This window comes from Phasianus colchicus, chromosome 4 (genome assembly GCF_987193195.1).
Source record: "Phasianus colchicus chromosome 4, bPhaCol1.hap1.1, whole genome shotgun sequence".
NCBI classification, from domain to species: Eukaryota; Metazoa; Chordata; class Aves; order Galliformes; family Phasianidae; genus Phasianus; species Phasianus colchicus.
Window position 1 is genome coordinate 57,283,615 of NC_143439.1, and position 21,464 is coordinate 57,305,078.

Consider the following 21,464-nt stretch of genomic DNA (forward strand, 5'->3'; position numbering starts at 1 on the left):
CAGTTCAAGCTCAACAGCTGATGCAAATTCAGAGGAAACTACTAGTTTGGAAAAAGGAAAATCAGCATTAAACAAAGTTTTGGAGACTTTTTGTTCATATCACTGGCAACAGACTTTGGCTATGTTAAAATTTTTAATGCAAGATGAAAGCGTTCCTATAGTTTGCAGTTGCAAACAAACATATTCAGTCCACTCTGAAACTCCCAGTTTCCTTACTGAAGAAGATGTTCATGTTTCATTTTGCAATTGCAAAGGACATATGATAACAAAAAGTTGCTGTTTACAAAATCAAATACCAAACACTTATTTACCACCTCTGCCTATCTGTATTAAAGATTTTCATTCTTTGTCATGCCAAGCTGTAGCGATTGGATGTATTAAGACCATGGTGAACAAAGCATGTAGTTCTAAGTATTGTGCTGAACAATTGCAAAATTCTACCAAGCATTCTGTGAAAGCAGTAGCATGTGCATCTTCAATTAAGGACTGTGACCTGTTAAACAGCATTAAAAATTCAAGTAGATCTCGCAGCCCGTCACCACCACCACTGTCACCTGTGCAGAATAAAGAATTTGAGACAGTGGAAGGATCAATTATGGATTTTCCAATTTTAGACAATAACAAGCCTGAAATATCCATCAACCAGCCTCCATACCTATTGCCAGCTGAAGGAAGCAATGGAGAATTTGAATATGAAAACAAAACATGTGCAGAAAAAGTGACTGGATATTCAGCTGGAACATTGCAGTCAATAGATGAAGAAAACAACAATTACATGAATTCTGAGAAAGCTGAGAAAGGTGAATATTATGCCATTTTCCAAGATTTAATGGACCGTATTAATGAAAAATTAAAATCAATAGACACTACAGATATAGCAGCAAATCTTGTAAAATTTTCTAGCAGTGACAGGGCACCAGAAAACGATGTAAAATTAGGAGACTTTATAACCTCCCTTTTGCATAATGCTAAGGCAAGTGATTATAGTTTTATGGAATTACTTCACCAACATGATAAGCAAATGGAAAATAAAATAATCCAAACAAGATTTCGGAAGCGTCAGGAAACTTTATTTGCAATGTATAATTCTCCTGATTCACCGTATATTCGACGACAATCTTTGCAAATCAAGAGGCAGCTTGCAAGCCTTGATGAAACTTTTGTAAGAAAAAAGTCAATTTCTGAAAGAAATGCAAAGAAATCTGCAAAGAATTTTGATAAGATATACCCAAACAAAAGGCACAGGTTAACTGTGATAGAAGATAAAGATTTGCAATGTCTTGAAAGTAATCCTTGTATGAATTGCCATACCAAACAAGTATGTTTTCCAGTACACCAAACAGAGTCTTTCAAACTACCTCTTGCTAATTTTCAAACCAGCTCTGACTTTCTAGTTCTTTCAGAAGACAGTGCTTTTGCAGCCAACCAGGCTAACTCTGCAAAAACTCAAGGAAATTTTGCGACTCTAAAAGAGACTGATCAGCTTTCTTTGCATGGGGATAATAACGGAGCTCCGGGCAGAGCTAAACGCAACATTGTGCCTCCTGGATGGTACTCTGTGTATGTAACAAACAATATTGTATTCAGAAAATCATCTGATGCAAAGAAGTCTTTAGAATGTTTGGAAAAAATGCAAATAACTGAAGATGTCCATGCTGAAAGATGCAGTGATGTAAATATAAGCAAAATTGTGAGAGACACGAATCTGCAAGTTGTTGTAGAGCGTTTAGAAGATACAATTAACTTAGCTAAAAAGGCTAACAGCTCGTGGTTGAGTAGTTACAAAATAAGCCAAAAAGTAAAAGATAGTGCTTGTGAACAGGTTATGAAACCACTTGCTAAAAGAGACTTCCCTTTCAGTGCGGATGAAATGGAATGCACAGGACAAAACTTCCTTCCACATTCACATTTGTCAACCAGCAATAAAAACAAAACTCTGTGTGTGACAACAAGCAAGCAAGAAATGATTATAGATCGAGAAATTAATGACAGCCTTTTGAAGTCTCTGAGCATTGATTCATCTAGTTCAGCATCAAGCAATGAGGCCTTGCATACAACTTCTGAAGCTAGGGAAATACCATCTTCCTTAAGCTACTCAAGTCCTGTTAAGCTTATGTTTGTTTCAGAGGTTAATAGCAGTGAAGGCATCAAATATACTTTGACATCTGCAACTACGTCTTCTAAAGGAAGCACAGATATTTGTTCATTTCAGGGGTACACAAGCAGTGTGTTAGACAAAGAGACCACAGAGAATCTTTCTCATGCAATCTGTGTCAGTGATCTTGAAAACAGTGCCAAGGAGGAATCAAGTTGTGTTTGTGAGGAAGCAATTACAAGCTCCTGTGCAGTTGGTCAAACTAACTTAAGTGACTCAAAACAAAATGAAATAGTGGAGAAATCAAGCAATAGTGGTGAATCTGTTTTAAAAAGAAAGCCTGGTAGACCAAAGAAAATAGGTCCTCAAGTTGTTAAGCAGGTTAAGAGACCTATTGGGCGGCCTCCAAAACCAAAAGTAGATATAACTGAAAGGAGAGAATGTAGAGCTGAACTCAACAGTGAGGCTAAAAGTACCAAATCTGATGCATCAGTAATGGAAGAAGTTAATAGCAACAAAAATATCACTGTGACGGTTGTTTTTGGAAGGTCAAGAAGAACTAAAAGACATGTTTCTGAAGGTAATGTTATCAGCACTCTGCCCAGAGAACGGGTTGACTTCAGTTTTGCCAATGACCACAGCAAAGTGAGGCATAGCACAGAAACTGAAAATGCTTTGACTGAAATAGTGAAAGCCTTACAGAATTCTTCTACTGAAAATGAGGTCTCTGGTTATGACTATGTTAGACCTATCAAGAGCAACCTAGCATCACCACATCCTTGCAGCAATATTATACGGCCAGTAAAGAAACCGTTAACTACCATTCGAAAACCTGGTCGGCCAGCAAAAGTAAAAATCTCTGGCATATCTGTGACTGTTAATAGAGTTTCACCTCAGGAAAGAAAAGTGAGCATTAGCAACTGTTTGCCTCCTTTACAACAGCAGAACTTGTTAGAAAAAAACATATCGCAGGAGAGAAACAATCAGCTGTGCAATAACTTGAGTCAAGTAAAGAGTGTGCAGAAAGATTCTAGAGAAGATGGATCAAACAGTGTTATTACAACATTGTCAAGAAAACGTGAGATTCCATTGAGACACTCTGTTAGAGACAGAAAGCCCTCATTGCATTTCTTACATTCATTAGCATCCTCTAGTGCATTTACTTGTAGAAGTGCCTTGCTGCATAAATCTTACAAACTCCATTTGAGAAAAGCTAAAGATCAAAAGGAAAAACGTAGGCAATCAAATCAGAGCATAACATCCACAGATACCTCAGAAATGAGAAATTCAGAAAATTCAGAAAAGAATCTTGAGGACAGTGATTTTGGGCCCATTAATGATGTATCATCGGATCCCATTTTTTCATCAAAGCCTTCTCTCAGGTGGTGGGCTACTTCTGCTTCAAGTGACACTTTGATGGAAGAACTAAATAATAGATTTGAACAGATAACTAATACCTGGCTGCGAGTGGGGGGAAATGAGTTTGATAAATGTGTATGTGAAAACAGGGATCCCACTGAACAAGACTGTAACAGTGAAATGTCAAACCCTTTAGATTCCTGCCTTGTAGAAATTGAAACATCACCTATAAAAATGCTTTTTCAGAAAAAGTGTAACATGAATGAACTCTGCACCTGGTTTATGCAAACTACAGAAACTCAGTCTCTCTCACTAGTGAGAAAGGCAAATGCTCGCAATCCTTTAGAAGTAGTTAGTACTAGAGAGATAAAGATGGAAACTAAGCAATCTGATCTTAGTACTTGCCTTTTCAGAAAGCACTTTAAAAAGTTTGCACTATCCTCTCCTTCAAAACCAGCAGGGAAATTACAAATATTACATAATATGGTGAGGTCTCCAGTCCTAAGCATGAAAAATAATTTCGCATTAGCCAGATTAAAAAGAAATGAATTTAAAAAGTTACAGCATGATAGGTGGGGACAAACAAAAAAAAAGCTGTATAGTCAGGCTCCTGGAGGCTGGAAATCGAAAAAGAAAAATTTACAGTTTTTTTGCCAAAGCCAGTTTTTTAAAAGTACAAGTGGGGAAAGCAGTGATGGAATGCCTGTGCTCCAGGAAAAAAATACAGTAGAAATCCAGCCCACTCAAACTTTGGTAGAATCTCAGAGTAGCCTCTTGCCAACTGAGAATGAAGCCAGAGATGCATTTGTTCAACAGATGATGGGATCTTCTGACTTTAACCCACATCCCGGTTTAGCAAACATTCTTAAGTCACATGCAGAGACAAATGGAACAATTTGTTGCCAACAAAATGTTAGAAAAGGACAAAGCCAAGATAAACTGTTTCCAAATACATGGAAAGCCAAAACCTTTAAAGATTGTAGAATATTTCTGAGAAAAATCAACCATATTGAGCAGCACAATTCGTTTAAGTTAAATAATGTCATTTATTCTCCTGAAGCTGTTGAAAGTAAAAGTCATCAGGCCTATTTGGAAGAGAAAAGACACCCTCTTTTGAGGTCCCATTCTACTAAGCAAAACACATTAAAGAAACAAGAGAATGAAATGGAAACACCTAAAGGATCTAATTCTTCTAAAGTGACTGAAAGACTGGATGACCAGTTTCACAGCAGAGAATTAAGTAGTGGTGTAAACCATGATGATAATCCTGCTGGTAGTTCTGAAGTTCTTATCAGAATAAACAAAAGAAAAAGTCCACAATGGGAGACCACTGATACAAATGTAAGAAAAAGGCATAAGAGACAGTCATACAATAGTGGACAAATGGCAGCTTATTACCCAAAGTGCCAAGTAGGTAAGTTCCTGTTCCCCCCCTCACCTTAAATTGCAATCTTAAATAATTAGAGAGGTCAAACAACTAAGCACTTTGGATTTTTTTTTAATTATATTCATATTAATTTCAGAGTAGTAATGAAATTAAACATAGCAGAATAATTCTGAAATGCAAATTCGATACATATAAAATATTTTACGCTAATTTTTCAATTGTAATAGGCTTGTTACATTCTTCTATGGCTGTAGCATGGCAAGGTGAAAGGAAAAAAGCTAAGTAATATAGTCCAGAGAGACAACAAATCAATTCTGACATATTGAAGTCGGTGGCAGCTGGTTATTAATTTCAACGTGAAGAATTTCATTCCACAGTATAGCTTCTCATATTCTGAGGAAGGGTAAATTATAAAATGAAACTCAATTTATTAACCAACAGAGTTGTTTGAAAACAAAACTTTTTTTTTTGTTGCTTAAGTATTTCTAATGTAAATCTGTAATGGTTTTGTAATTAAGTGGTAAAAAATAGCACTATGTACTTCTGAGAAGTATTCGTTCAGAGATCCGTTTTAGTATCCATTCAATGCCAAATGAAATATGCTGACTCTAAAGGGTTTGTGCATTGAATCCTTACAGAACGATTTGAAATACGAAATTATTCTAGTCAAGAACAGTATACAGTTATCATGCTGAATGCATTTGTTTGGAATGTTTTTAGGCTAGTGTGAATTCAATCTATTTTTAAAACTAGATATTTATAATACATTGTTATACAACTGTGATCTCAGAAAGGCTGATATATGCTTACAAAGAGGGTACACTTGTGAAATTATTTCTTCTGTGATATGAAGAAATCTGCTTAACCAGAAGTCTCAACTAGTTTCAATAAAATAACTAAGCTGTTAGGTATCCACATAAGCAGAAAAAGAGTTCTGCGGAAGGAATTCAGTTACTGCAGAAATACCTGTTTTTAGAAACAACCCTGTATGAGCTAGTCTGACTTTATTGCCCAAAGAATAAAGATAAAATTCGAAACATCAGAGCAAAATCTTATGTCCCCCTTTGTATTCTATTTTGTAGAAAACTATCCCAGATAATAAACTGAGGTATTAATTTAAGTTGTAATATAAACAGTATTATGGCTCTTTGTATACTTTGTTTCTTTTGTACTTTATGTAATATACAATTCTTCATATTAAGCTCATTTGTTGTAATCATACAGTGCTTTTCTGAGGTACAGATTTTTTTACATTTATACTATTATTTTTAACTTACTGATTTGGGGCCAAATAACATAAAGGAAAAACCCAACTTGTTTTTAAGAAGTTCAAAGTTTGACACAAGGTTGCTATAGAAAAAGCTAGAACTAGAAAAGGAAAGAGTAGCATCTACTTGTTTCTTTTTACCAATGAAGAAAGAGCTCTCTCTTCTTTTTATTTTGTAATTTTGACTATAGTCAAGAAAATTTTGCATTCAATTTATATATTTAATTTTTTTCTTGCTATAACAATGTAAGACCTGTTACTGTGATATGGACTCATGTTAGTTTTAATTGGGACTCTATTTTATTTACCTGATAACTTTCCTCTCATAGTTTTGGATCTTTGGAAAAATCTGATAACTATTTTACATTATTTCATTTACAATTTTTGTTTATTTTCCCTCATAGTTAATCATATCAATTGTTGTCTTTAGAATGGATATAACAGAAAGTTCCTCGATAAAGGAAATGTTAAAAGAGAAAAAATTACAATTCTGGAGCTTTCTCCATGCTTGTAAATCTGTCTTTTTTCAGGGTACTGTTTTGGTATAGAAATTGTCTTGTTTTGGCATGTTGATTCAACATTGTGTACTGTCTGCACTAGCTAAGGAAATCATAAAAATATTTTTAGTCTAGCATGTAGCTACTGGCTAAAAAGAAGGAACATGATTTCTAGCTGTGCATGCATGCATTTTCAAATGTAGTTCCTGCATCTGGAAGTTTAATGCACATGAAAGCATCATTACTTGTTCATATGTTCTTTGGATTGTATTTTTGTTGATGTGGTATCATAATTTATATCATCATTTTGTTGCCATGCTTGAAATGTTCTTATGGTGACACAGTCAATATTTAAAGTTTTTCTTCAAGTTTTTCTGATCTTGGTGTATTCTTAAAAGATGGAGGTATTGTGATGCTGGTTTATTATGAAGCATTGTGGCACGTAGGCAGAATGTTGTCAGATTTTGATATAGTCAATTTTTGTTAAAACATACTAGTGAAATTGCCAACTGAGTTTTTACAGTTCAAGGTAGTATCAAGAAACAAGAACTACACTACATGCAGTCAATGTAGCAAGAGAAGAGAATGAATCATCTTTTTTTTTTTTTTTTTACACTATCTTTTTTATTCAAAATGAGGTTTAATGAGTAATAAACAACACCTCGATTTCTCAACTGTTGCTTCAACAATGCATTTATGTGTCAAGGACAATTCCTTTCGCTGTTGATATATGTTGTGATCATTTAAATTACTTTTTGTAAGAACACTGAAACATGTTTTCTTTGCCACCACAACAGTAAATTGTGTTAAAAATCATTTAGGAGAGCATTTATGTTTCTTTCCATGAGGATGGTTCAGACCACACTCATGTGCTTTGAAGTCCACCAAGCTTAATCTTAAAAGCTTCAGTAGAGCCAAGCTGAAATGAGAGAAACTATTATCGTTCAATAAAATGGAATACAATAAAGGACTATAAGAATATAATTAATATATTGTTAAAATATATATGCATTTATCAGAGCTGAAAAGGAGATCATAGACCTCCTGCAGTAGCAGGCAGTATTGCATGCTGTGATGACGTGACATACCTGTCCTCTTAGCCTTTGTATCGGGCTGGGATTTCACACAGAAGAGGTTTTAAAAGTGTGTTCTGATAATAATACTGCTTTTCTGCTAATAGTCTGGAGTTTCAGAGAAAAATTCTAATGTATCTTGTTGGCAGGGAATATAAATTTTTGATTTTGATTTTTCATTATATTTGAATGATGTTTTAATATACCTTATTGAGATCAAGTTAGCTTGACACTTAAAATGAAGATTTGCTAATCTTTGTAGTCATTTCGAAGTTGACTTCAGGAGTCATGAATCACACTGAAAACTAGATACTTTTATGAGTCAAATTGTTCTCTTGATTGTTTGTGTAAGATAACCTCTTTATTATTATGACAACAAACAAAATTTTCCTCAAACAAGACTTCCCTTGACAGACTTAAGTTTTTTTTTCAAACTGGGAGGCAATGCCGTGTGAACCCTTTGTACGCATGAGTATTAGTATGGCATTAATATTCCAGTATTGTTGCTTATTTGACTTACAGTGGTCCAGTCTTCAGAGAAGACTATACAATGTGAATAACCTCTACTGCTGTAGAAGGTATTGCAATGACCTAGTGAGAAAACCAAGGTTTTTAGGAAGTCTTCCCAGCTCTCTCTTTCACAAAGGAGAATGTTCTACATTCCCAATACAGAACAAATGTAAAATATTAGATGAGGTAAAGTGCAAGAGACAAACCAAAACAATCATTAAATCTGCTGATTTTAAGAAACACTTTTTAACAGCCATATCTTAGCTCTTTTCTCAAAGGCTTTTCATGAAAAGTACTTAGCTTCAGGATGGCGCAGATGGAAATTTTCGTAACTGTAATTCCAAAACAGTAAGTTACTTTTTCACACAGACATGAAACAAAGTAAGAAAATTGATTGAAAGCGTAGAAAAAGTAGTGAAAAGAATGACTACTCTCATTAAGTGGACCATTTTTAATGCAGAAGTGCAGACTTGATTTATAATTGACTACATGTGTGTTATAAATCCTGCCTCATTTATTTGACTTAATGATCTCTGCCTCATCCCCCGGAACACAGTAGTGGTGGCTCTAATACCATGGTCTGATGCTTCAGCTTCTTTTACACCACGAATCTCCATAATCCATGAGCAGTAATGTGGTCCTTCCTTCTCTTGGCCTTCTCTCCCATCACGTGACCTAGTGAACAGAACCACTTGCAAGTTGAGAAATGTTGGGTGCTGTTTTAAGTTGTGATCATTTACATATCACCTTGGGATATGCTGTCTGTCATGCTTTTTTTGAAGGTTCTGAACTTATTTGAATGGAAAACTTATTTCAAAGAACACAACTCAAGACTTCCATTTCCTTCACCTGGCAGGAAACTTCAGTAGTGTAATGTTGTGTTCACTGTGCTTTTAGGTAGGATCTATATTCCTAGTTTTACAAAGATTTTTTTCTTTTCATTTCATTCAGTATTGTTGCATCATATCACTTTAATTCAATTTCCTCCAAAACTGGGAACTTCATGCTTTCTTATTTGTTCTCAATTCAGAATAAAGTGATAGATTTTTAGCTTTGCATAGAGAATTGATAACAACATCTAAATGTATCTTTATGTTTTTGCTTAGTCCGTTCTCAGGAACAGAAATTAGTAGTTTTCCTAGCAGTTTTGAAGATATGATGAGTACTCAGTGGTCTTTAATTACACTCAAAAAAGGTATATTCTGGATTTAGAAAGTAAGGGGAAGACTTACGGTGCCAATAAGACTGAGCTATTCTTTGCATGTATTCTTGGGTAGATTTTCCCTCCTCTTTCATCCAAGGAGAGCCAGTCAACAGGCTCGCCTTGGATGATCAAATCCTTCTTCAGATTTTCAGGTCAAATATACTGCTGCATTAATTACCAGTTCATCCTTTAAAAAGCACTGTCTTTTCATTTTGCTATAACTGCAGAACTGTGCTTTACAAACATTGTTTAAACAAAAATTGGGAGTAATAGAAGTTATTCTTTTTTTTTTTTTTAATGTTTCATTAGCAGTACTCTAAGCACTGTTTGCAGTGCTGTGTAGAGTTGTGAAGAATCCTATGAACTTATCTGAAATTTTGTTTCAATTTAGGTAAACACTTAGATGCTATTAGAAATTACATTTCTGTTTTTTTTCATGTTCCTTCTTAATTGAATTTGTTCTGTAACTAGGTAGTAATTTATAATAAATAAATTCAGGGTGTATTTTAAGGACAGCATTTTCTTTAAGGCAGCAGCTCTTATTTTCAAGCTGTATGTTTGTGAATGCCAAAACAATTTTGCAAGAGCTGCAGAATTATCAGTCCAATTTCATTCTATTTTTTAACTGCTTATTTTTCATTGTGTTCAGCTGTTCTCTAATTTTTCTCTTATACCTGATAGATTTGTAATATATATAAACAGGAGTTCAGCCAGCCTTCATCATAGATTTCTTCAAATCCAAGCATGGAAAATCTTTTCTGAGTACTTTTTAATCCACCTTTTCTTAACAGGAGGTAATTTTTATTTTTTTCCCTGCAGAAGAAAGATACATGTCTTTTCCAAAGCAGACATATACGCAGGCTTTGTCTTCCTAGCTCCATGCTTTTGGGCCAACAGCTCTGGACACCTCAGAACTCTAGAAAACATTCTGTTTGTACTCTTGTGGAATAGGACTAGCAATTTATGTCTCTCTTTACGTTTTTTCTTATCTGAACAAAGGGGACCTTTTACTGATGATTTCTTGCACATTGTAGACATGTATCACGTTCTAGATTGTTCTTCAGTGTTCTCTGGTATAATGGTATCTGTTGCTCTATTAAGTATAAATCTATAGCTATTATGAAATTCACGTTTTCTGGGATCTAAGGTTGTTTTCTGTATTCTGTTGTTCTTCTTGTCAGCCTGGCGGCTTTCACTTTCTTCTTTAACTAGTCAAACTTGACATCTGTCTGCATTCATCTCTATCCGTTTCTTACCAAAAATTGAAATGCAGACATACGTTTCACAAATGTTTCTTTAAGTGGCTCTGCCAGCTCACCCCTCTCCATCCTCTTACTTCACGCTCCTTTCAGTCATACGGGTGAAAACCTGTGCTTTTGCCTTTTGTCATGGTGTGTCCATAAGATGGACAAGAAGCCTGATTTGGTTCTTGCTTTTTCTTCAGTGATGACCAAGGTTAGCCTTGTCAATAGAAACTGTCTTAATGGAACACTTCACATAAAATCTTTTCAAGGGCATACACCTATTCATTTCTACTTGGTTTTGAAGGTTTTAGATAAGTTGCATACTTTTAAGCCGTTAGTGAGTAACATGATTACATTCTTCATGTTTTTCCAAGCAGTTGTTAGGTAAGTACTCTAATTTTTTGTTTTTACTTTGTAGTTCAAGGTGAATATTTCTAAATAGTGGTCCTGCTGGGGAATTAGACTGAAAGTTCCACATATCTTGTTAGAATACTCTCAGATGTAAAGACTTAGGGAGGTCAGTCTCTTAGGATGGATGTTCTCACAGGTTCCTCTTACCATCATGTAATCAAGAGATTATATTTGGCATTTTACTGATACAGGCTTGCCCTCAAGCTTGTACATTTCCAACCATTAAAATCTTGATTATTTGCTTAAAATAATGGATTATTTCCTGTATATGAAATATAAGCCTAGCAGAAAAAATCGAGGAAATGAAATACAATATGACGTCTTTCTTACTCAAAAATCAAAAGTAGTCTGACACTCACTTACATGGTGCTTTGTCCCAAATTTTGGGAAAAGCATGTACTTAAAGTTAGATTTCAGTGTTCTTAATGATCTTATTGATTGTTACTGCAAAGTACACACTTGTTTTTTAAATGTAAGTAGCTTATTTACGAAGTGAACAAAGAGGTAAGAGCTATAGGTAAGGCGTCCATTGTTAAAATTGGGGTGGAGTTGGTTACCTGTGTTTCCAGTTACAGATATTTGTTTTTTAAAAAATTTCTTCTTTGGCACATTTGTTATTGAGTGCATGTCCGCAGCTCGCTATACACAGCTGTTTTAAAATTATATTTAAACAGTAGAAATCTCAGAAAAGGAAATTACTAATTTGCAAATTATTGTCTGACCTTCCTTAATTCAGAAGCCTGGAGCCTTGTAAGTCGCACAGGGACTGTCTCATGTTTCAGAGATGATCTCCCTCCATAACATAACTGCGGTTTTAATGCCAAAAAAATATTTTGAATTAAAGATTGGAGATTAAGCCAATTCAAATAACAAGATATACGTTGTTGTATTCATCATAGTTTGGAGGTGGTGGTGTTCTGTTTCTGTGGACAACAACAGCCCAAACCAACATCCTCAGTTGTGAACGTCCAACACCAAGCCCCAACATCCAGCCTTGTACAAATGCATTTTCAGTATGAATAAGTACAGTTAAAATAGCAAACACGTATGTTATAACATGTTTCTAAAGAAAACTGCACAACAGTTTGGGTTTTTTTTTTAGTTTTTACTTTTTAGTTCTATTTTGTTTAAATTGATTTGTATGCTGCTAGCTTCCAGTAGTGCTTAGAAATTGTTTTCTTTTGTGGAACAGAGGCAAACTTGTTTCACAACAGTGCCTAGATAGATACTAAAAATTAATGATGTTCCTCATGAAATGAGTGATGCTCCCTTCCAGCTGTTAGGTTATTAGCTAGTTTTGCTTCTAAGGTTTTTCAACGACAGTATGCTATGAAAGATTAGAGACAGGACTATTTTTTCCTTAAAAAGATTTAATAGTAACACAAAAATGCTTGAAAATTGTATCGCATCTTTATATCATTTTGGTGACAGTTTATCCTAATATTTTGCTTTCTTTAAGAATTCTGTGCTCTGTGCCAAATAATGTGTATCACCACAAAGCATAGTGGTTCTTCTAAAAAAAAAAACCCTAAAAACCACAGTACTAGATAACTCAAGCTGCTTTAAACAAACTCTTAGTTATTTTTCTCATGTATCTCATATGTATTTACTTTGTTTTCTTTGATTTTATGCACCCATCCTGGTTCTGACTTCTCACACAGTATTTTGGCCTCAGTTCACTTCCAGTCTCACTTATATTTCGTTTACTGTTTTATTTTCCTTAGCGTTCCAGCTGTGTTAAATACAACTCACATCTCAATTTTAGATCACTCCCTTCATATTGGCTATCTCCCCAACTTCCTGAGATCTGGTTGGGTGTGCCATCTGTTTTCAGGGCACTTCTCTCTCACGCATTAGCAAACACAATTCCATTCATTCACTTGAAAAATATTTATTTCTTATTACGATGCGAACCCATTTGATAAATGGAAATGAGGCATAAAGAACTTTCTGAGTACATTTCTTAGATGTTGCATTTTGGCATTGTGCGAAGATGAGTTTAAATTTCAGAGACAATAAATCTAACTGCATGCTTGATTTGCCTTTGTTTCAATGTATGTAGTGCTAGCAAATCAGCCTCTGCTTGAATGCATGTCAAAGTACTGTAGTCACTGTGCATTCAAGCTGTATAGATCTACTACTTCATTTTCTGAGAAATCGTTGAGTGGTTTGTACATGTATAACTTAAACAACATAAAATATATTCTATTTCCACTCCATTTTTTGAATGCTCTGGCTAAAAGCCTCATCGCTTTGTATCAAGTGCAATGTATCAAGAATGCTGGTATGCTTTCTAAGGTATAGATCTGGACATCATTAATAGTGTTGTTTTGTTTAACAAGTCTGATTTGTAGAACTTGTGTCAGATAGGAGAATTCAAAAACAGACTGACAGCTCTCAGCCAATCAGGGAGATACATTGTGCTATGAAATCAGTATTGCTAATGATTAGAGAAACATAACCCTGCAGCAACACTTGCACAGACATTTTACAGCGTACAGATGCACAACATCTGATGGTAATCTCTGACAGTAAGTCTCCTAACAGATAGCAATTATCCTTATGCCTACTTTTTCTGTGTGGCCTTCACATATAGTAGGCAGAGGTTAACTATACAAATGCATGCACTTCAGCTAGCCAGACTATTTTAACTTTGTCATTTTCATACAATAGGTGTCATTTTCCTCTGGTTTTCTTCAGGAATGCAGTTCCAAACTGCAAAGAGAATAAAAAGCTCAAAGAATATTATTCTCTTTTTGTGCTTGGCAGCCTATCATCTTACACAGAACTGCTCTGAAGTGCCAGCAGTAAGAATCAGTATTACTGTAACTGGATGATTGGGTAAAACTAAAGTAACAAAAGAAAACTTCAGAAAGAAATACTTATGTATTTAATGGAAACATAAATTGAAAGAGCTTTCTATTTAATTCCTTTTTCCTTAACAATAGGAGAGAAATGTAGTGGGGAGAAAGTCCTTATAGGTCCTGGCAGGCCTGGATACTTGGCCACATATAGGCTTTTCTGCATAGATAAGGCTGAGTAGACAGATAGGACTTCAGAATCCATCAACATTAATTTAAATTGTCTTCTATGATTTGTTAGAATAGCAAAGGCAATTGCTCTTCTCCCAGCAGTGCTGAAAAAGTGAATTCAGAGTGATTAGTAAAGGCAACTTGGGAATTCATAAAATAAAAATCTTGTGGTATCATCAGTGACAGCTTCCTAGAACCACTTGCTTCGTGCACCACTGCTGCCAAAGAAAGCCAAAGGGTCATGAGGCATCCCACCCCCCCTTCAGTGATGAGGCAGAGCACATCCATAGTGACACGCAGCACCCAGCTTCTCCTTCTGCTCCACTGCTTCTACACTCACTTCCTATATTCAGAGTTAGAAAACTTCTTAAGACTGAATGTACTCCTTGCAGAGTGGTGCTGTAGCACTCCATGTGAAGAAGCACCTGTATCCGACCTCCAAAACTTGCGTGCATGGAAGCTGAGCGACTGAGTCATTCTCACTTGGACAAAAAGAAAATAGATGATAATTGCTGTAATAGAAAACAGATGGCTTCAGAATTGGGAAACTTTAACCTTTTCAGAGACTGACATTTAAGATCAGTAAAATGTCTGTTTTTGTCAAGGCATTTCACCTAATGAAGTTAAAGGGAGCTCCATCCTCCACCCAGTGCATGCCTTGGAAGTGGAGGACACCAAAAGGATATAGAGAGGAGATAATGACCAACAGCCCAATTCCAAGCTCTACTGAAATAGGCTTTCTGGCTTCTGGTAGCATCAGACTGTATCCCACAGTTCTTCCTAGCAGAAGCATCACTGTACAAAGCATCTTTCTGACTAGAAATGCGTTATACACACCAAACTTTCATAAGCAGAATAGGACAAAATTTAGAGTAGAATATGCTGATGGATCTGACTGGAGAAATCCAACTGCTTCTATTTAATTTTTTTTATTTAATTCTAGTATCTACTTAGAAATGCTATTGGAATACAAAATTGTCACACCTTCTATTACATCAACAGCTAGAAAATAAATCACTACAGGCAAAAGAACCAAAAGTGAGATGAAAGACTAGGTTCACATTGCTTAGAAAATATATTAATGCATCTCTCTAACTTTATTCTTTCCACTTTGCTTATATTAAGGTCCAACTCCTGGCTTCACACAAGACCACCCAAAAATCGAACCATAGTTCTGAGAGCACTGTCCAAATGCTCCTCAGAGACCAGCAGCTTGGGACTTTGCCCACTGCCCTGGGCAGCCTGTTCCACATCCTCAGCCTGTTCCTCCCCTGTGTTCATCTGCTCTGTGCTGAATAACCAAGGGAATTCAGACACTGCTCATGCATCTTGCCACCTAGACCCTTCCCCATCTTTGTAGCCCTCCTTTGGACACTCTCTCACAGTTTTATATCCTTATATTGTAGCACCCAAACATGCACCCAGTGTTCCATGTGAGGCCACACAGCACAGAGCAGCCCTTCCCTCTCCTGACTGGCAGTGCTGGGTCTGATGCCCCCCAGGGGATGCTTGTCCTTTTGTCTGCCAGGGCACACTGCTGGCTTAGACTCCACTTGCTGTCATCCAGAAGCCCCAGGTCCCTTCCCAGCCTCTCATTCCCCAGTCGGGATTGCCCCATGGCAGGTACAGATTCTACCACTTGCCATTGTTGAACTTCATGCACTTGGTGATTGCCCAGCCCTTGAGTTGGCCCTCAAGGGCATTTATGTTCCTTTCAGCTAACCAGAACAAAACAAACAAAACCAAAAAACTCCTGCACTATCACTTCAATTAGCTGTTGAGTATTTCAGTTGGTTGCTCAGAGATCAAGTTTTAATACCAGGCCACGCCTGGAAGGCAGCAATACTTCAGAAGTATTATACTTCCTTCTCATATGTACTTAATCCTGAGGCTTTGATTTTCTTCACAGCGAGAGGGCAAAGTCTCAAATCTGAAGAGGCTGTAAATGCAAAAATTTAACCGTACTGACTGAAGTCATTCTCTGTCGCTTCCACCTGCATGCTCTGTTTCCAGTGGGAAAGAATTAATCAGAGTAACAAAAACACATGTAAACCAGAAAAGCTGTGAGGGAAAAAGGTGCAAAGGCATAAACGATACAAAGGATCTCTCCGAAGAGTAAGGACCAACAAAATACTGGCTGGGAAGCAGTACCCCATATTACAGAGGGTTAGGAATGAGGATTAGTAAATTAGAAGTGCTATGCGTGTTTTTTTGCATTGTTACAAAGGCACAAAACTTTCCAGAGAGCTTGCATAAAAATGTAAAGCATGAAAATTGTATTTCAAATGATCTGTGAAAAATATTGAATTGCCACTTCAGCTGTTAAACAAGGTGTAATTCCCTCTTGCCATCAAGAGAGAAAAAGTTTAATCTGCATCAGCCAATAGTATTTAAGTAATGCAAACCAATACATCTCAGGATAGAGTCTTAAAACCACTTGGCATCCTCCTACTGGTCACCCATGGTATAAGCAGTTTTGCTTAGGTCTTCACATGTACAACAAACTTAATTGTATGATTACATAATCAGTAACTAGAACTGCAGTGAACACTACATGCTGCAGCACATTCAATCCTTGATAATCTGACTTAAACTCTGCAGTAGACCTGGCTTCCTGAAATGCAGAAGATGGGATATTCTGCTGCTTAAAGATTCCTTTAACAGGAGAAAGTGGGTGCAGGTACTTTACTGCATGATTGTTACCTCCTAACCTTCATTATGATACATAGAATTTCATTTTTAGTATCTCAATAATTAGAAATATTTCCCACTTTTTACCAATCTTGCACTTCGAGAAGGATGGTGATGAGCAGTGTTGCTCATGGGACAAAGATCTCTGCAGTGAAGTAGAGTAGGGATGGAGAGGTTTGAAATTCATTCCTTGAGGTTGTTTGTTGTTTTGATTTGATTTTGTTTTTCTTTCATCAAGTGGTGGGACAGTATTCCAAACTCTGCCTCTTTCTTTCCTCACCTGAGCATGAACCACTGTAGTGCCTTATATGGCAACATGGTTCAATCCACATTTATGTCCTGGTTTGCTTAGCATTCCCCACAGAGAACAGGGATTCTTTTCCTTCTTCTATTACTTACTGTCCTAGATTTGTCTCTATATTAGTCTTTTTATGACCATACAAGCATAATGTCATTAAAGACAAAATAATTTCTGCCCATTTCCTGTTCTGTGGTTTTACAGTGGATTTGAATTAAGGAAGGCCAGGCTGCAGACTTCTGCTCCTATGCAAAGGAATGTTGGTGGCAGGAGTCTCACCTAGCACAGTCTCTGCAAACGAACAAAATCAGCTGCTCCTGCACAAACAAGCCCCATCCAGCTTTGCAACATGGAGAACCTAGCACAGTTACGTTCTGGTCTGCTGGTTCCATTCTGTTTCTGGAACATACTGCAATAAAACAAAAAATCATAAACCAGTATAGGCAGCCTGCCAGCACCTCGCCTTTATCAGTTTGCTTGTTTGCAGGGCAAAGAGGAAAGCATACTAAACTTTCTCTCATTTCTTTCTCCCCTCTCCAACCCCCACTTTTTTCCTCACAGCACGCTACAAGTGAAAGTCTCTGAGCCGCAGAATTCAATAGATGTGAACACAGAAAATGAACATTTGAAGTCCATAAAGATGTGCCTTAATCAGCCCACTGAGTGGAATCTGAGTTTTTCAACAGCATCTCTTGCCAGCTGTAAAGTTTTTAACCAAAATCTCAAAACTGAGGAGAACAAATAGATTGCAGCTGTTCTTGCACTATTATTTTGTACATTGTTCTTGACTTTATTTTTTTTCTGCTGAATAATAAGCATTTATTACATTGATCATGAAATGATCTTGTGTGATTTGGCTTTATATTACTATTAGCATTATTCATTTTGATGTACTATTTTTTTTTTTAATATGAAATTTCACATCTCACTCTCATGGAATTCTTGCAGTACAAATTTATATCAGAATCAGATGTTCCCCTTCAATAGTATTGTGATTTTTCTATGTTCTCTAAGTTTAATTATTGTTTCCCAATTTTATTTTTGTGCACGAAAGTTAATATATTACGTAATTGTGGCATAACTCACCATGTAACGATTTATGGTAATAACAATTCAAACAAATCTGTACCAGGTGGAGACTGACTACCTCGAAGCAAAGCTGTAATGAGAAGGTAAAGTATCCAAGATCTCCTTCATAAATGGATTGAAATGTACGGAACAACCAGTTTGTTTCAGCAGTATGCTTTCATCTTCATTTATCTTGAGAACTTTTGTGTGACAGTGTTTAATGACCGTAATGTCTCAAAGAAAGGCCAACCTTGCAGGAGAATCTCTTGAATGATTGTCATTCAGCAAATCTGTATCTGCACTTTTGGAGGTTTCTGCTGAACGGTCTTTCTTCCCCTTTTGTTTTAATGAATTTATGCCTGACACCAATTAAAATGGATGTAAATGCTCTTCCTATTTCATTTTTTTTTACTTGTACTTTGGAAATTCAATGTAATCATCAAAAAACTCTACTCAAAGAAGTAGTGAATGGTTGTAGCTGACTACATTGTAGACATTCCATGCCTAAATAAGCTTTAGCAAGGTTTATGTACTTTATTCATCCAAACTTGATTATTAATAGAGCTATAACAAAAGTGTTAGAATAAAACCATACAATACACTTCTCTTTGCTGGAGTCATACATTTGATAGCTAGAGTAGAGGTTTTTTAATTCACTGCATTGCCTTTATTTGCAGAGAACCAACCCAGAAGGAAATTTTTCCTTGGAAGATTCTCTATTTTTTCTAACAAATCTTTTGAGTATTCACTTAAGATGCAACTCTTCTTTTCTGAAGTTTGTTTAGTTACTGGATTGCATTTGTAAGTAAGTTAAAAAAAATGGTTGTGGATCACTGCAACTCTCAAGTTCCCTCAAGGGCACTGAGTCTGACAAGGTATAGAATGAACATTCTTGATTGCACCTTCTAGATGGTCCTTATGTATCTTAAACAGTTAATATATTTGGATTCTTTGGGAGCAAAAAGATGAGAATAAAACTTCCTGAGAGACATTGCAGTTGACTTCAGTGGAGCACCAACAAGGTACAACGAACTAAAAGGAATGGAAAAAGTCATAAAAGCAGTGGAACTGATGCATCCTGTCCTTATTCCTGTGTGTCTGAAGGAGATACCATGCAAATTTCTCATCCTCTCACTATTAATATCCAGATATGCCAAATATACAGCTGAACTTCTCCATTACAGAAATGTCTCACTTCTGAACATCTATTTCTGTGAACTTGTAAAAATTCAGATCCATTACTTTCCGTCAAATTGAGTTTCAGTTCAGTGATGGGTTCAGAAGCTTTCAGTTAGCAGGCAGGCACAGGCATAACACAAGCTCACTAACCACTTCAAACATACAAGAAACAACTAGAAAGAGAAATGCTCTTGGTACAGCACTCATTCTTCACCTTAAGATAGCAGTTGGCCAAAGGAAACTCACCAGGAGAAAATGTTTTAGTTTTTATAGACTTTGTAGAGTTTTTCATTGTGCAAGTAAACAAAGACTATCAACCTCCATTATTGCTAATGATTAGCTTTGAAAAGTACACCTAACCATACTCCCCTTGCAATTCAGCAAACAACTTTCTCAGAAGATGAAGTGGTTTTTTGAGACTGCATCATATATTCTATTGCACTGCAAAACCTTCCCTTGGCAGGGGAATAGCCCAGAAAGATGAGAGAAATTTGCTTCTGGTTCCCTGATGAAACTTACAGCCTGAAGGAACATCATGGGGTAATTCAGATAGAGATGAACCTGAAGAGGTCCATACCACAACCACACGCCCAAAGCCAGGGCAACTGTGGGATCAGAGCCAGTTACTCAGGACTACTGGGTCAGGTCTCAAAAACTTCCTAGGACTGACCCTGCACAACCATTTCATGCAACTTGTCCAATTGCCCATTTCTCTCGATATCTGGTCTGAGTTTTGACTTCAATCCCATTGTTTCTTGCCCTCCCATGACGTGCAGCAACAAAGAGCCAAGCTCCACATCCTTGCAGGTAACTGGGGCCCAAGCCCAGCTCCCCCTCACAAGGGAAGCTCTCCAGCCCCAATCAGACTGTGGGGCTCCCCCAAACTCAATCTGGTTTGTCGATGCCTTTGTTAGCACACACCAGTGAAACCACATCCACAGCTGAGATCCACTGACTGAGACTTCAGAGAAACCTGATATTTCAGTACAGCATTCCTGAAGAGATTCCAGGGATGGGACCTGCATATGTGGCAAGGCAGGACAAGGAAAAAAGGCAAAACTGAAGATCTTCAATTTATTCAGAAAAGCATTCACAGAAGCCTTTAAACATTTTTATTGTTCTTGTTGTTTTTTTTTTTTTCTAGAAACTCATTTTAAGCAAAAAAAACCCAAAGGAATTAGCAGCAGTTGTTGATAGTGTATGAGCAGCAGAAGTGTGAACCACTCATTCTCAGAGAATGCATGCTTTACGTGAAATACACACACACACTTAAAAACACAGTAGTATTTAAAGTGTGGGGGAAACTTTGACTGACAAGCACGTAAAAAATCTAAAATGTGTACCCTTCGAACTGTGTTCAGGTAGCATTCAAGGGCACAGCTTTGACCGCAAGTGGTTGCATGCATGCAAACTCACTGGGGAACACCGTTTGATAGAGAACTATTAAAGAAAGAACTCAAAACTTCAAAAATTCAGTTTGAAATGATGAATAAAAAATAATTCATAGCTACATAAGCCTCTGAATAGCAAATATCACAGCACAAAAATGTGTTGTGGCATGTTGTGGTTTGAAAGATTTCCAACAAAAACTGAAAGGGATGAAAAGGAACATAGTCCTGTCTCTTCTGTATGCAAACTTGAAAACAGCACAGTAGCTGGAACATCATGCTTTGAGAATGCTACTTTTCACTTGTTTAGTCCTTAAGCCATTTCAGAGAAATACCAAAGATCATAGCAACATATGAATCTATTTCAAACAAATTCATTGGAAAGTTGCATTGACACGTGCACATTGAACAGTCAACATAAGTTTTAACTGACTGCCCTGGAAATTAAATTGTAATACAGAAGGATACGATTGACGGAGTGTTTCCAAACCAGACCAAACCCCTAACATTTCCAGAATTAATGTGCTCAGCCAACAGCAAATATTTGGCACACTTTAAAGTTAATCTTCTATTGTCTCTGTAAAACTTTTGACTATTCCTGAATATATCATTAGAAAAACCTCTGTGATCTTCAGAGTCATAGAAATCACTTTTGTCTGCCACTTTAAGCAGATGGTATGCAGGAGCTTTTGAAGTATTTTTTGCCCTTTCTATACCTTACTTAATTGGATACTTATTAGATACTTCTTTCATGCTTTTCT

At 36.5% G+C, this 21,464-nt stretch overlaps 1 protein-coding gene across 6 annotated transcripts in view; it reads left to right on the forward strand.

The window, feature by feature from the left end:
- Positions 1 to 21,455, forward strand: part of LCORL (ligand dependent nuclear receptor corepressor like) — a 78,886-nt gene extending 57,431 nt beyond the window's left edge. For 4 of the 6 annotated variants that reach the window (XM_031588419.2, XM_090139618.1, XM_090139617.1 and 1 more), the window contains one exon: positions 4 to 17,622. In XM_031588419.2, the coding sequence (XP_031444279.1) occupies positions 4 to 4,897 (4,894 nt within the window). In that variant the 3' untranslated portion in view covers positions 4,898 to 17,622. The other 2 variants (XM_031588420.2, XM_031588424.2) reach the window with 2 other exon arrangements.
- Positions 21,456 to 21,464: the final 9 nt, after the last annotated feature.